Genomic DNA, 15,599 nt, shown 5'->3' on the forward strand with positions numbered 1-15,599 from the left:
ACAATTTCTTTTACAATAGCTGAGTGTCTCAATGGAACCTACACCAAGGACATGCATAGACAAGGTAAAAGTAATGAAAATTGATTTAGTAAAACACATTGCATAAATAACCTTGATTGTTACCTGTTCTCTGCTGACGATTAGGTACAGTGGATGCATACTTACACAAAAGAAACTTGAGGCATGAATAGCATGTTTACACAAACAATACGGTATTACTTTAACTCTGAAAGTATGCATTCACAAAGCCATTTCTAAAATTTTAGAATTCTTTTTAATATCAATCCTTAAGGCACATCCATTTATTCATAAATTAATGCTGTGTTTCATTGTATTAAAACGATTACTTATTTTCCACATAAGCCCAAGGGAGGTCAAATTCCTGAGTTTCTATGTTGATTAACAAATTCTATAGAATTAAACCATTCCTTTTTAAAAAGGCTTTTTCAGAATAGTTTTGACTGTAATAAAGTTGTTTAATCCTTTTGTCACTTAGATGCCCAGTAAAGTGGCTGCCTGCCAACAACATTACACCTATGTATACAGGTCTTTGTTTACCTTGCTCAGAATAGACTAATTGTATATAATTAATTGTATAACAAAAAAGAAATTGTATATTTATTTTTGTTTGTAAAGGTTCTCATTCATCCAGGTCATGGTATTTCTGTAGTAATAAGTCAAATCAACTGGACTTGCTGTGGTTGTCTTGAAGACATTTCAACAGTCATCAGGTTTTCTCAGTTCAAAAATTCAGATTGTGAAATGTCTTTAAGAAAAACACAGCAAGTCCAGTTGATTTGACTTATTACTACAGATATATTTCTTTTTGTTAATTTGCAGAGGTGTCCAACTTAAGAACTATAACAATACAGACCTTTTCAAATATCAACATCAAAGACTGATGTCAACATGAGTAAACATGTCAACATGTAATTCCTTCCATGTTGCATCCATGCAATCCACTCCACATTGTTGTGTTTAAATCTAATGTAATATCTGACTAAAATCTTTGTTTACTTTCTCTGAAGATCCAAGGGGTGGGATCAAATATAACATTGAAATGTTCTTTATTTACATTATTAATAACAAAATGACGTGAGTGTATTTGAACCAGCGTCATTTTATGTTAAACCCTTTATACTACTACAGTGTAAACTCTCAGACATGGGCTCATTTTCTTTTCTGCATGAGAAAGAAAATGTACCTCATAGTCCGCATCTTTCTGTTTCTAATGAACTCTCAGTACCTTTATTTTTTTTGTGTTTGCATTTTGCCCCAAAGATTTTTATATTTTTTATTAGTTTCATTAGAGACTACTGCTGATCATTGTTCACAGAAATCAGAAAACTGTCTCACTTCCAGTTTCTGATCAGAGAATATATCTTCCTAATCCACGTGTCTGTGTGTTGAAGCAATGTTCTTCGAAATGTAAGACCTGCCTTCTTGAAGATTGTCATCGCTATTGATCCAATTTATCTTTTTTTTGCAATATATATCAAATTAGACAGTTACCAAGGCATTTCATTACTTGAACACTTGTAATGCTTTCTGTGTTGTTACAGATCACCACCTACAACAGACTATCATTTCTGCTTAGTGCCTCCTGTCATGAGACATGAAATGTTTAGGCATCAAATGTAAAAACCTTGTTTTCTGTTACTGTGGTGGCAGTGAGAGATTTATTGCTGAAGGGACATTAACGTATTAAGATAATGCCCAACACATTTCAACCCCTGCTGGGGTTAATAAACAAAGCACTAAAAATATAAATAATGTATGGTAACAGTTCCATGCTGATGGCCGCAGTACTGCAGAAAACTATGGTGTTTTACCAAGCGTACCCAAAGCAGATAGTCTAGGAGGAAGCTGATGCCACCATACAGGTCATAATAGCATGCAGAAAGGAAGTGCCCAGTGGGTACAAGCCAGAGAATTACTAGCCCCCCTAACCAGTAATAGCAATAACATAAATATACAGTGTAATATGACAGTGTGTATAATAATTCATAGAGAGAAAAAAAGCAGACTGTATAGGAAACAGCAACATGTGAAATTTTAGCCATAAACAGGTAAAATTCCTCAAATGTGGTCATTTATGTCTTTATTTTTTTAGTGTGTCATGCTTTTTCAACATATGCAGAGGAGGGTTAAAAGGAAGTTGACTAGGACAAGGTGAAACCATTTTAACATTGTTTTTCAAGACTCATCTAACACCGAGAAGCTTGTAAATGTACTTTATAGCATGGTTTGGATAGAAAAACTTCTCCCACCTGTGCTAGGATTTTCTCTATAAATGCAAACAAAATTATTATTATTGGTGGCATGCAGGAAATATTATTAGGATAAATAAACTTTAGAGCCAGGACTGGTGTAAAACACACAAAGCATAGTACCTTACCCAAAGCAAACACAGTAACAGTTAAAAACAAATCAGTATGCTGCCCTGGATGTGTACACTGGTATCCGTTAATGAGCCTAATGGCACACAGTCATTCTCTGCTGGCTTAGAAAAGTAGATCTTCTGCCTTTTGCACCTTCTATGTATGTCCACTGACAGTCAAGGGAGAAGCAGAATGGATTTGGGCACAAATTCACCAAAGTATGCATTTTTTGCACCAAACCTTGCTCTGTCTGCAACCTGTTACTACTACCACTACGGCAGAATGGAGCAAACCATCAGGATAATAAGGATAAGGTGGATAAGGAAAATAACACATATGGGGTAGCTGTCTAGCATTGGTAAATACAAATCTACTGGACTTGGTAAGCAATGTTAAAAACTTGAGTCATGAGCGTGGCATCTAAACTACGAAAGCTGTTATGAGTGGTGAAATACCAATATTAAGATACATTGATTGGTTAACTGTTAATACACTTTGTGCCAACATTGGCAATGGCTGAAGCCATTGTATCACTCTGGGAATGCTGTCCTGCAATTTTGACAGATGACACATTTATTAAGGAATACTGCAACCACATTCTCACCTTACAGATCTATTGAATGCCATTATGTATCTTGCTTCAAATAAGTTCTATGTGAGAAGTTGTGATGCTATAATAAAACACAATAAACCGCTTCCAAGTAGGAAGGAGTACAGTATTCTGGCAGCACTACCATTATCATAAAGGTTGCCTCATGTTTTTGTTTTCATAAAACCGTCATAAAGCCTTTTTAATGAATCTTCAGGGAGATGCTCAGATAGATTGAGATTAGTCCTGCATTTGGAAAAGCAAACAGGAACACATGAACTCAAGTAAAAATGTGTATCACTAAAGAGGTGCTGATACAGTGCGGAGAAATGGCCAACTACCAAGTACATAGCCAGGGAAGATGTGTGTCTAAACTTACATTATATCAGATATAATACATACACTCACTGAACGTGAGTGGATGTATTCTAGGTTGGTTCCCAACTTTGTTACTGTCACTGTCCTTACTCTTTTTATTCCCACCATACTAAAGGGTCACATGTTGCATTGCCACTTCTTAACTAAACAAACTGCATGCTGAATCTCCTGTAACATTTTAAACCTCGGAAGTGTCATGCTGACATTTCCGGCTGATATAACCCATGTCATTTATCACAAACAAAGAATGCCATACTTTTGGATAGATGCTATTTGCAATTAATTTATAGCCCACAATCTTGTTAATCTTCTCTTAACTAACACATTAACATCAGGAAATAACTGAAAGCTGCAGGAGTTTAACTTATTGCAGAACTACAGCTTCCAGCTGTGACTATAACTTCACACACTCACATCCATTGTGTGTCCACAAGTTACAAAGCCTTGTATTAGGATGACCTGTACGGCTAGTGCAAATAGGAGACATGAGGTGGAAACTTAGAAAGTCTAAGGACATTCTCTGTTTATAATGAATGAGTTAATGCTTTTGTTCGCAATGCAAAAGGCGTGCTTCTTTAGCAGCGCTTGTCAATTTCAGACTTTTGGCTAACATGTTTCTGATCAAAGCGCTTGGAAACAGTATGATCTGTTGCCTTATCAAGCCTCCAGACTCCAGGTGAATGCCAGCTAACTGATGCTTTCAGCTATTAGCAGGGGTTAGTCCTTCTCAGCATACATAATAGATAAAAGCACAGCTGGCTAAATACATCCGTGTTTGAAAATGGTATTTTATTTTTTTTCCCCTTCAATTTCACTTTTTTTCAAGGAAGCCGGATGGGTAAGTACTTACAGAAATGGTACTCCCTCGGGGAGCTTATAGTCTGCAGCTAGAATATCTAACCCAAGTTTTCTTGTAATCACAAAGGTCACTTGCTTAACAGCTTTCTGTGCTGCGTTACTTAATAGTCCCGCACTTACTAATATTATTCTTTATTTTTCTAGCTCTTTCATAAAAGGCATTATTACTAAAAAAGTGTTATTTAACACAAAAGCATTATTAAACCCTTCTCATCCACCAGCTGCAATTTAATTCAGAGTAGGTTTGACAAAGGGTAAGAACATTGCATCAGCATTTTAAATGTCATACGCCTGGCCTAAAGAAGTTCTTTCTCTGAGTTCGATGGGGCTCATTTTTAAAGGTTATATTCCTTCTTGTTCCCCTTTCAAAACTGTACAGATATCAAGGAGTAAAATATTAACTGGTACAATTTCATCTCTCAATACCTTCAATACGTTTTTGTATAAATAGATATAGATATATATTGTAATTATATGTCTTTAAACATTTTCGTATTCATTGTATTATGCTGATTTCAGAAATCCTATGGTTTTCTTTGTTGCTATAGTACAATAGGCAAGCAGCCTAATCCCATCGGGGACAATGTAAAGTAGATTTAATTGATGCAATGGCTAATGACATTACAGCAATATATTTATTGAAAGTAATTTAACTTAGCAGCCATGTTAAATCACTGTTAATGGCTCAATGACATGCGTGTGAGCAGCAATGTGTTGTTATATTGTACATCCTTGTAAATAATGGAATTGTTTTGACTGCTTTATTAAAACGCCTGCAACTGGCCTGCATTATTGGGGTTTTGTTTGCTAACTGCCATTAATGTGTTTGGATAAATACCGAATAATAGAGAATAACAAAATGCTAAACTACAATGCCATGAAAGCAGTGTAACAACAAGGGCCGGCATAAACCTTTCTGCAGTATAAAAAATTATTTTTTTTCCGATGCCTTCCTTAAATGAACAACTACAATCAAAGTTTTCTTGCTGTGGGTGTTCTACTACCCTGTGGGTGTTCTATTACTACCTGTTGGAATTCGCTTTAAATAACAGAAGAGGTAATACTTGTTCTAAAGAAGGAGATAGTGACAACATATGTAGCTTTATGCAGGCATGCTTGTATTGTATTCATAGCAGGGTTATCCTTATCATAGGGCATTTTTTTATTCAGACTGTTGGCAGACTATATACATTAGCAACATGCTTTTGGCTACTAATAGCGCCATTTACATATGAATATTTGCTTATAAATTTCCCCCTCAGTTTTGCACAGTTGCATTAACTAAACTCACTTCCTACTTCATGAGAAGGGGGTTCACCCATAGTCACTTCCATTTTCCCAGGTGGTGGATTTATGCCAGCACATGCACTGGTTCCCCAAGCCCAAATGAACATAGTCCGTTATTCTCCCTATCTGCTGTGTCTCATAGAACATTCTGAGAAAACATCCCTTCCTTCTAGGGGTTTTCCCAGTCCCGATGCCACATGCTGGCATGCATGGTACAAGAACACTAACAAGAAACATCGCAATCTGATAAAATACACAATAGTTAATAAACGTTTTATTACAAGGGAACGGTATGCCCCTGTTTAAGGATATAGTCCCCAAAAAAACTCCAAATAGGCAATAATAAATGTAGTTGTCCCACCCTGAGTTCTTATTAGTCAAGGTTATGCTACCTTCCCCAAATTTTTTTAAGGAATAATGGCATCTAATTCCACAAAGCAGGTACTATATAAGATATGTCCCATTAATTACCATTATGGTGAGTAATAAACCTGTACAATGCCAGGGCCACCCTCTTGGGTACTGATATAGATCATCTCTCTGACATGGTTCCTCTGGGTGGGTTCTTTCAACATCGGTCACCTCCTGGGCTTCAAACAAGATCAGTGTGAGCTCTCCTCCTTCAAGCTCAGCAGTTTCTCCTTGAGGTTACTTTCTATGTCTATACAGTGGGCTATGGTTTTCAGCAGGCACCTACCTGTCAAAACCTTACACCTATGCTTGTGGCAGTATCCAGTTGCAAGTAGGAAGGTGACTTCTGCAGACTCTCATTATGTCCCTGCAAAACTTTGCCACAAAATAAGTTGTGGGTATGAAAAACATGATGATAATGCCAGGGGACATTGGTTAAGCTCCAGGGTGATTTGTAGTACAGCTAATTTCATCTCTACAATTTTTATTTTCATAAAACTTTACAGCATTCATTCCTGATTAGAATAATGTTTAAAACAGGTATTTATCTTGGGATATTATGCACAGCTATAATTTGCAAAGCAAAATAATTCTGAAAGTTAACTGACTACACATCTAATCAGTTTGATCAAAATCATGGCAAAAGTGTAATAAATGTGATTTGTACTAAGTTATAATGGTTTCAAGAAATTGCTCACTGCTGTTAAGGATAATATTGGGCAATTTATTTTATATGCATATATGGCCAGGCAACTGGGAGATACATTTTCAAGCCCTTATAATTTATTGTTCTGAGATCACGATTCTATTTATAGGTATTCCAAATTAGCGGATGTGTTGTATATACATGCTGTCACATAGAAAGTATTATAATTCAATATTTACTTTGATACTTTTCATAACTGCATTTACAGAAGATCACTAACAAAGCTAACATAGCTTGCAACTAGGATCGCTTTCTGTAATCAGCTAATCCAAATATTTTGCACTTTTTTGTGAAGCAGCAGTTATTAACACACTGTTATGGAGAATACATAGTTCACTCGTTTAGAAGAAAAGAGGGATGTTATTTTAAAGACTTTTGAATCAACCCTGTAATGGTTTGTTGTTTCACTTGGACACATATCAACATCCTCAATTACTTATTAAAGATATTAAGCATATATTAAAGATATGTTTGAAAACTTCATAAAAATATTTCACTAGTGACTTTTTCTCTTTCAGAAACGTGCCTCTTGCTATATGCATCTCAATGGCCATTGTTACAGTTGGCTATGTCTTAACCAATGTGGCATACTACACAACAATAAGTGCAGAAGAACTAGTTCTCTCCAGTGCTGTTGCTGTGGTAAGAAAGATAAGAGTTAACTTGGTCACAGTTGCTCTTTCAATTTTTCTCTAAAATAATTTGATTTGGGAGATTGATATGGTATGCTGGGCTCAGAAATATAAGCAGTGATCACAAGAACAGTAAGGATATTATTATAAGTGTAATCTCTCAATCAGTTTAAAAGCTTAACTACCTATTTGGTCTATTGCCTTGGAAATCAGATTACATTTTTATGACATACCTTCAATTGCTTTTCAATGAATGAGTAATATTTAATATAAACCTTAATATTAAAAAAAAGTTAAATAAGTAGAGCAAGTAAAAAATGTTATCACAAAATATTTCTCTCCAACTTTAGGATAACTATACGTCTGACATGTTTCTTTTTTTAGGTTTGATTTTTTTTTTTTTTTTTTAAATCCTCTCAAAATTTTACGGTATGGAGCCATACATTTTAGTAAGGCCTGGATATTGGTGTAACCTTGAAGGAAGGCCAGCATGACTGGGGGATTGGGTAGTATGTATGATACTGGGATTAGCAGAAAAGGAGGGAAAGGGGTCTCTTAGGTTAGGTATAGTTATGGATGAAATCTTTCATCATTATCCAACTGATAAAGGTTTACCACCCGCCCTCCCTTAGGCTGGGGGAGGTGGTTTGTTATTTTAATTAATTTGTAATTTGTTACACATGTGGCCTTGAGGGCTGGGATACAGTAATCCAAAGATAGTTTTAGTTAGCTTTGGGGTGGCAGTGATAGTCCCACACCATTCACTTTAGTCACAGGTCTTTTGGAAGGTTCCCTGGCAGTCTGCTGCGTGTTGTGGTGTGGTCAGGGTATCAGTAGTTATGGGTAACCCCTATGGTGGGTGACCAGTGGTGCTCAATTGTGCTTGGGCTTCATTATGGGCTTGATACCTTGGAAATTGTCTGCTAATAGCAGTGGAGTTGATAAAGGACAGTGACATGCACCTACACTGAGCAAGGTGTAACCGGCTTGTGAATGTAGCTGGCAACTGGGAGGGCAGACCATCAGAAGGCACCCTAAAGATTCAAGGAATTATTTCTGTTGTAATGTTATATGTTATCCAGGGTATAATAATATACATCATATGTTGTTAAACCAGGTTCTATGAGACATTTGTTCCTTGCATGTCACAGGACAGGTCATGATATCATGTGCATTTTAGAATAATTTCCTTATTGGGAAAAAGGTAGAAAGAATGTATTTTCTAATGGTAGTGTTTAAAAAAAACAAACAAACATAAAACAACTTTCTTCCAACAAACTTTTGTAATATACTGTACTGCAAAGACAGTTTAGTGATTAAAAAATGCTCTTTTTAACACATATAATTATCTTCTCAAATACCATTGGGGCGTTAGACCAGACACTGTAATGCTAGTAAAATTTGACTTTTTAATTTTTCTTTGACCCTAAAATTTCCTTAAAATGTATAGTTATTCTAGTATATAAGTATTGTTGCTTTAGAAATTTTATTTATCATGTATTATTAATGATGTTTGATAATGATTCTATTTTGCAGACGTATGCTGAGCGTCTCTTTGGGAGCTTTTCCCTTGCAGTCCCAATCTTTGTCGCTTTGTCTTGCTTTGGCTCTATGAATGGTGGTGTTTTTGCAGTTTCCAGGTAACTCATTTTGCTTAGATACGGTAAAAAAAATGTTTTTGCTCCAGCTGTAGCAACTTCAAGAACTGTCAGTAGGTACCATTTACTGGTTTCTATGCACAGCTATAACGGTACGGGTGTGCTTACAAGAATACCTTGCTGGCTGTGGGCTAGAATAGGGGGCTACATTACAGTTGAACTTGTCCTTCACCCTGATATTTATGTAAATCAAGTTCTGATACCAAGTCCATGACTGAGAAGGCTCACAACATAAACACATATTCTCATTTTATTTCTTGATTAGCTGAATGTCATTATGGGGCATTGACAATGACCCATGCAGTGTGCAAAGTGCAATAAAAATCGCAAATCAACGTTTTTTGCACTTTGGCAATTGTGCAAATAGCTGCAGGCCTCTGGGCTCTATCAGCAGGTGGGGGTAGCACATAGCCTGCCCCACCCCTTAACCGCGCAGACGCCCAAGGTAAGGGTCAACAGCAAGCAGAGGCCAAATAAGGACAGTATAGCACACCCCTGGGGCTTTGGAAATGATCTCTATTAATATTCCTTGTTTTAATTTCACAAACAATGGCACAAACCTTGCATCTAACAGTAACATACTGCAAAAAAAGTTTTATAAGGATATCAGACTCTTCTGACTTACCCATAAATAACACGGGCCACACACAATAGCCAGTATAGTGCAAAAATCAATACGGGAAAAACCACTTCAGAAACAGGTTACTCACATAGATATAGGTTGCACTTCTTTAGGTTAGTACCACCTTTCAGCCTCACCCCATGCTGACTTATTTGTCAGCTCTAATAGTGTTATAATTGCCATATAAGAAACAGAAAGGGAGTGTGCACTAGTAACCAATGGTATGTATGATATAATTAGGTCATGACTAGATAAATGGGGCTGTAATTAGTAGTTTGCAGCATTTAATTAAATGAATTGCATGTGTGTGCCAGTTAAACAATGATAGATAACACTAACTCATTGGAAACACAATGTTTTTTACACCACCAGAATGTTTTATGTTGCGTCCCGAGAGGGTCACCTTCCTGAAATTCTCTCTATGATTCATGTGCGCAAACATACTCCATTGCCAGCTGTCATTGTTTTGGTAAGCCAAACATTTATTGTGAATTCATATTGTGCTCATATAGGAATCATTTCTTTTTTTGCAGGTTCTGAAGAGAGGTTCTATTTACATGGCTCATTATTTTTATTTATTTCACGTTACACCAAGATAAATAATTTTTCCAATTATCAAAATAATTTCACAGATGCTCACAGAGGAGAACAGGCTGCTCTATAATGAGGTGTTCATAATTTAATTGACTGTACATGTCCATGTCACAGCTATAATTTGAACAAAAGCATGCACATCATAGCTGAACACACAAGCGCTCACTGCTCCAATTTGAAGTGCTTTGTATCATACAGGCACATTTCTACTACAAAATCACTTTACAATAGTTGCATTTGTTTTCACTGTTCCTTATAAGACAGCAGTGTTATTTAAAAGGCAACTTTCCAAAGATGCAAAGGAGAAAGCTATTCGCGGGAGGGCACTGTACATTACACCAGATATTAGTGAAAATGATAAAACACAGCTCATAGATTTCAGGTAATTCTTATACTCTAAGGGGCTGATTTACTAAGACGCGAATTCGAATCCGAATTGGAAAAATTCCGATTGGAAAACGAACATTTTGCGACTTTACGACTTTTCGGAAATTATCACGACTTTTTCGTTACCAATACGATTTGCGCGAAAAAACGCGAGTTTTTCGTAGCCATTCCGAAAGTTGCGCAAAATCTGGCGATTTTTTCGTAGCGTTAAAACTTGCGCGAAAAGTCGCACCTTTCTTCGTAGCGTTAAAACTTGCGCGAAAAGTCGCGATTTTGCGCAACTTTCGGAATGGCTATGAAAAACGTGCGTTTTTTCGCGCAAATCGTAATGGTAACTAAAAAGTCGCGACAATTTTCCGAAAAAAATCGCAAAATACCAATCATTACGAAAAAAACGCAATCAGACGCATTCGGCCCGTTCGTGGGTTAGTAAATGTGCCCCTAAGGGTCACAAAGTGCAGGGCAGGGTGCAAAGTGAAAAAAAAAAACAGTTGCATGGAACAATGTTTTCGGCACATTTGCACCCTGCCTCACTACAGAATGGAGCACAAGGACGTGAGCTTACTGAATGCAGCCCCATGTTCATGAGAAGTGAGCTGGGGGCGTCAGATATAGTAGGTGTCTTCCATCATGCCTCCTAAGCACTTAATTTGCACGTATTTCAGAAGCACAAGTTAGGGAGAGCTGGTAGGCACATAGTGCTGTCCTTTGCTTCAGTCCTGCACTCTGTTCCTGCCATGTAATAAATGCCCCTTCCATGCCTTCCCTATGTAATTGCAATCATAGCAGTCCAAGCTGTTTATATGGTCAGTGAGTGCAACATTTGAAGGCACCTCACTTAATAGGATTCCAATTCTGTATACTGAGAAAGGAGATCAGGCGAAATGCAGACTTAATAAAATGTGCAGCTGTACTCATGCCCTTGGATTTTGCAAGATGCCACCAAATGTGTAATGTGGGTCTAGTGTTTTTATGAGCACGTACCATTTTACTGACTGGGTTGCAGTTAGTTGCTTTGGGCATGGGTTTGTGATGCCCTTAAATGCAGCATAACTTAATCATATATTAAAAGAGTGCTCATATGTACATAGACAATTTTTATTTTTTTTACCCTAAGATAATTTCATAGCATATATATATATATACACACCGTATATGTTTTATGGCTCATATATTTGGTGTTGGAAATAGTTATAGGCTATTCAAAAGAGGAGAGGGATATATTGTCGCCTTTTTATATAATCTTTTTCATGTGTTCAAGATAAAAATTAATTAAACACACACTATGCTTCCCATGTGCCAAGCATTTCTTTATTCATGTTTTGAACATGACCATATATCTTATAAGCAAAAAGATACATCATTATTATGAACAGCATTTCTTTTATAATTCTGTTCCTTTGCAGTGCATTATGTGTTTCACTAGAAAATTTGTGAACTTGCTTCTGGTATTTAACTCTCTAAGGCAGAAGAGTAAATCATTTCTTATTAGACTGTATTTCCTGGGAGTGTGTGGATGGAAAGGGACTGATTATTTCAGCCTCTTCCTCAGACATGAAGTCTTTTGAAACAGAGGTATGACTAATAAAAGCTAAATTTGCTTAATTGGAAGTGAAGTAAAACTCTGTCGTCTCAGAATTCACAGCGGACTCATCACAGGCACCACTGTAATGAAGGACACAAACAAGTGTACACATTTATAATGGAAAAAGACTAGTCAGTAAATTGATTCTCTGGTTAAAAAGCTGTTTTACAGGGGATAAAAACAAAGAATGACAATAAACAGTGAGCTATGGCAACCACATGAAACAGTTTAACACCTTCTGGGTAAAAGATACAGTTCTACACTAAAATGCACTTGTCACATGAAAAACTTGTTCAGCAGTTATGCCGACTGCATATTCTAAAGATTCATGTGCAACTTAATGACCATACATCAGAATTAGATTTTTTAAAAATAAGGAGACCCTCAAGCAGGAGAACTTAAATGTGTTAATAAATAAAGTAATAGCCTTGACTAGCCATGAGATCCAGGTGTGCTGGCCTGAATGCAAGCAGGTGATCCATAAGCACAAACAGCAGCATTTCATTTAAAGAAAAATCCCTAAGGAACATTTGCTCTTATATAAGTAAATAGAAATAAATTAAAGTAGATATATATAAGGTAGTTATATTTAGTGTAAGTCAAAAGTTATAGCAGTTGAAAGTTTGGATTGTGGGCCCCCAGTCCTGGTGGGTCCTGGGCAATTGCCACTTTTGCCCATTTAGTAAAATGGCCCAGCATAACACTTCCCTATTGGTGTCATGCAAGGTGTGTACTGTAGTTATTAAGTGTTTAGCAAAAGATAGTGAATGATTTTCTGGCTCAATGTTCAGACCTGTCACACCTAAGGTCATCCAGCCACTTCTACTGCCTGTACTTTCTGACTCTTAAAGGCTCTTGAAGCTCAGGAGAGATGGAGAATCCTAGGCTTAATAGTCCTGCTACAGTCTATTGTAGTCTTGGTTTCTGACACATGCAGTTTCCCATATTCCATTAATGGATACAGACCCCCTGTGTTTCCCATCGCAGCATTAAAGAAAGAGATCTGAAAAAAGCTCTCACAAGACAACTCTCAGTCATTCTCTAGAGCTTTTACAATGGGCACATTTCAAGTGTCTGTATTAATGCATCTTGTATAGAAAGTACACACGATAATGTATTTTAACAAAGGCATTTAGCAGAATTCTACCCTGGCAGAGAATATGGATCACAAAATCCTTTTCTTTTACAGCTTCCACTAACAATGGTAATGCTTTTCACCGGGGACATCTACAGCCTCCTGAATTTTTTCAGTTTCGTTAGGTGGCTTTTTATTGGCCTGGCTGTGGCTGGACTCATTTATCTGAGATACAAACGACCCGAGATGCATCGCCCTTTCAAGGTACATTCACCTCTGTGTCTGTTTACCATTAATCATTATATGTTGCAATGAACCTCTCAGTGTCAAGACATATTGAGGGAAATGCTTTATTACAAGCTCATAACAATTACTTGTAACTGTACTAAGTAAAAATAGATGACTGCCCCTTTTTGCTTTAGTAAATGCAGCACTACTAGAAAATTTTAAGGCACTGACTGAAATATTTATTTCAAGCATATTATACTTACCGTAACTCATTTTATTTCTTTGCATAATTAATTCAGGTTTGCTAATGTATTATGAAAAAAACTTATGTAGAATTGATACATTCATGGTTTATGGCTTGTCCTAAAACATCATGGATGCTTGATGCACTTGTATTAACATACTCACTGACATATTTCTTTCCTGGAAAACAATAGCCCAGAGAATACAAATGTTGACCATCTTTTTCCTGTTTCAGGTGCCAATATTTATACCAGCTTTATTTTCTTTCACCTGCCTCTTCATGGTCGCATTGTCACTTTACTCAGACCCCATCAATACAGGAATTGGATTTGCCATCACATTGACTGGAGTGCCTGCATATTACCTGTTTGTCATATGGGATAACAAACCAGAGTGGTTTCGGACATTCACAGGTATCATACAATATTTCATAATTTAAGAAAAATGTCTTCCTTCCCTGATGTGGATACATGTGTGTATTTATTTCTTCCATTACAGTATCTATACTACATTGAATAAATCAGACCGAACCTTGGTTGTTTGAGAATGTAACAGCTCTGTTATTGTTCAGAGTTACTGAGATTATAAGTCAATTACTTTCATCTCTACTGCACCTTTATGGTTAGAGCACATCATTCATTCCAGCTAGATTTCCCTTAATGGGATTACACATCAGAAGATCTGTACAATGCTTAAAGCGAATTTTAGCTATATTTGCTTTACATCTTTAGCTGTAGGGTTATATTAATCACAATACAAAATGTGCAAATATACACACATTCATTCATGTATGCATGGACGTTTCTTTTTGGAATTTTTTTACCCTTTTTACCAGGGTCTATAAGGGCTTTTAACTAGACATTAATGACAACAGATATATATATGTGTGTGTGTATATTTGTATATATTGCTTAGAAATATAAGCAAAAAAAAAATATATATTTTTGTTGCACCTGGTAAAATACCAGCTATTTACCACCAGTTGCCAGTAAATTTGTAATACCTTGTTCTCCACCCCCAGCACGCCTCCTATACCCTCTCCCAGCTCCCTTTCTAGTCCACCCTCAAATTGTTTTTCCCAAAAACATAAAATAATAATTTTGCAAGTACTGTCAAGATTTTCTCTGCTGGATACAGCTTGCTCCAGCCAGTAAAAGTTAATTTTTTAATTTTACTCTTCAAGTTTAAGTATCTTTTGCAGCTTTTTGTTAGCAATTGTTGAATTCATAAATTGATCCTTTTCAATGCAACATTTTTTCACCTGCTCAGGTGGTTGAATAGTGAGGGGTTATGTGTAATAACATTGCCTTCAGTTAGGTTCTGGACTAAGCTAGAGGATAGTCCAGGCCAAGGTCACAGAGGGACAGAAGTAATATGCGTTATTGTTCTTCCTGTTTAGCCATTGTGAAAAGAAGTAACATCAAGCATTTGATTAAGAAGAACAGGGGGTTACTTTGATTAGCCAAGATAAGAAGTTATTGGGGTGGGGGGCAAAATGCATGCATACAGGGTTGGACTGGGGCTACTGCCCCAGGGGCCCTGCATCCCCAAGTTTCCCCCGCTGGCCACCGCCCTAACATCCTCCCCTAAGTGTTCATAAGTGAAACACATCAGGAGAGGCCAAAATAATGAAGGGTAAATCCAAGCGCACCGGACAGCAGGAGATTCTCTTAAAACTTAGTCTTTATCCATCCATTTAAAAACAAGCCACGTCTAACGCGTTTCGTGCACAGATGCACTTAATCATAGGCAGGAAATGCACAGACATCACAAAGAATTTAAGCAAAAAATAATGATTGACAGAACTACAAGTCACACCCCTAGGGATAAGATTAAAGGAGGGGCCCAGTTTGACCCTGCATGCATATTACAAGCCTAATTCTGAGGCAGAATACCAAATACCACAAGTCATAAGACATGTGTGACCAGCACTAATGATGGGCGATTTTTCCCACCAGACATGCA

General features: G+C 36.9%; 1 protein-coding gene across 2 annotated transcripts in view; it reads left to right on the plus strand.

Annotated features, from left to right (window-relative positions):
- Positions 1–15,599, plus strand: part of slc7a11 (solute carrier family 7 member 11) — a 93,713-nt gene that overhangs the window by 59,017 nt on the left and 19,097 nt on the right. For both annotated transcript variants that reach the window (XR_001924989.2, XM_002932048.5), the window contains exons 7-11: positions 7,129–7,252; positions 8,779–8,882; positions 9,895–9,991; positions 13,278–13,427; positions 13,870–14,047. Coding sequence is in view for 1 of the 2 variants with exons in the window: in XM_002932048.5 (XP_002932094.2) it covers positions 7,129–7,252; positions 8,779–8,882; positions 9,895–9,991; positions 13,278–13,427; positions 13,870–14,047 (653 nt within the window). In the remaining variant the exon portion in view is untranslated. The remainder of the gene's footprint in view (positions 1–7,128; positions 7,253–8,778; positions 8,883–9,894; positions 9,992–13,277; positions 13,428–13,869; positions 14,048–15,599) is intronic.

The sequence above is a fragment of the Xenopus tropicalis genome, chromosome 1, assembly GCF_000004195.4.
Source record: "Xenopus tropicalis strain Nigerian chromosome 1, UCB_Xtro_10.0, whole genome shotgun sequence".
Lineage (NCBI taxonomy): Eukaryota > Metazoa > Chordata > Amphibia > Anura > Pipidae > Xenopus > Xenopus tropicalis.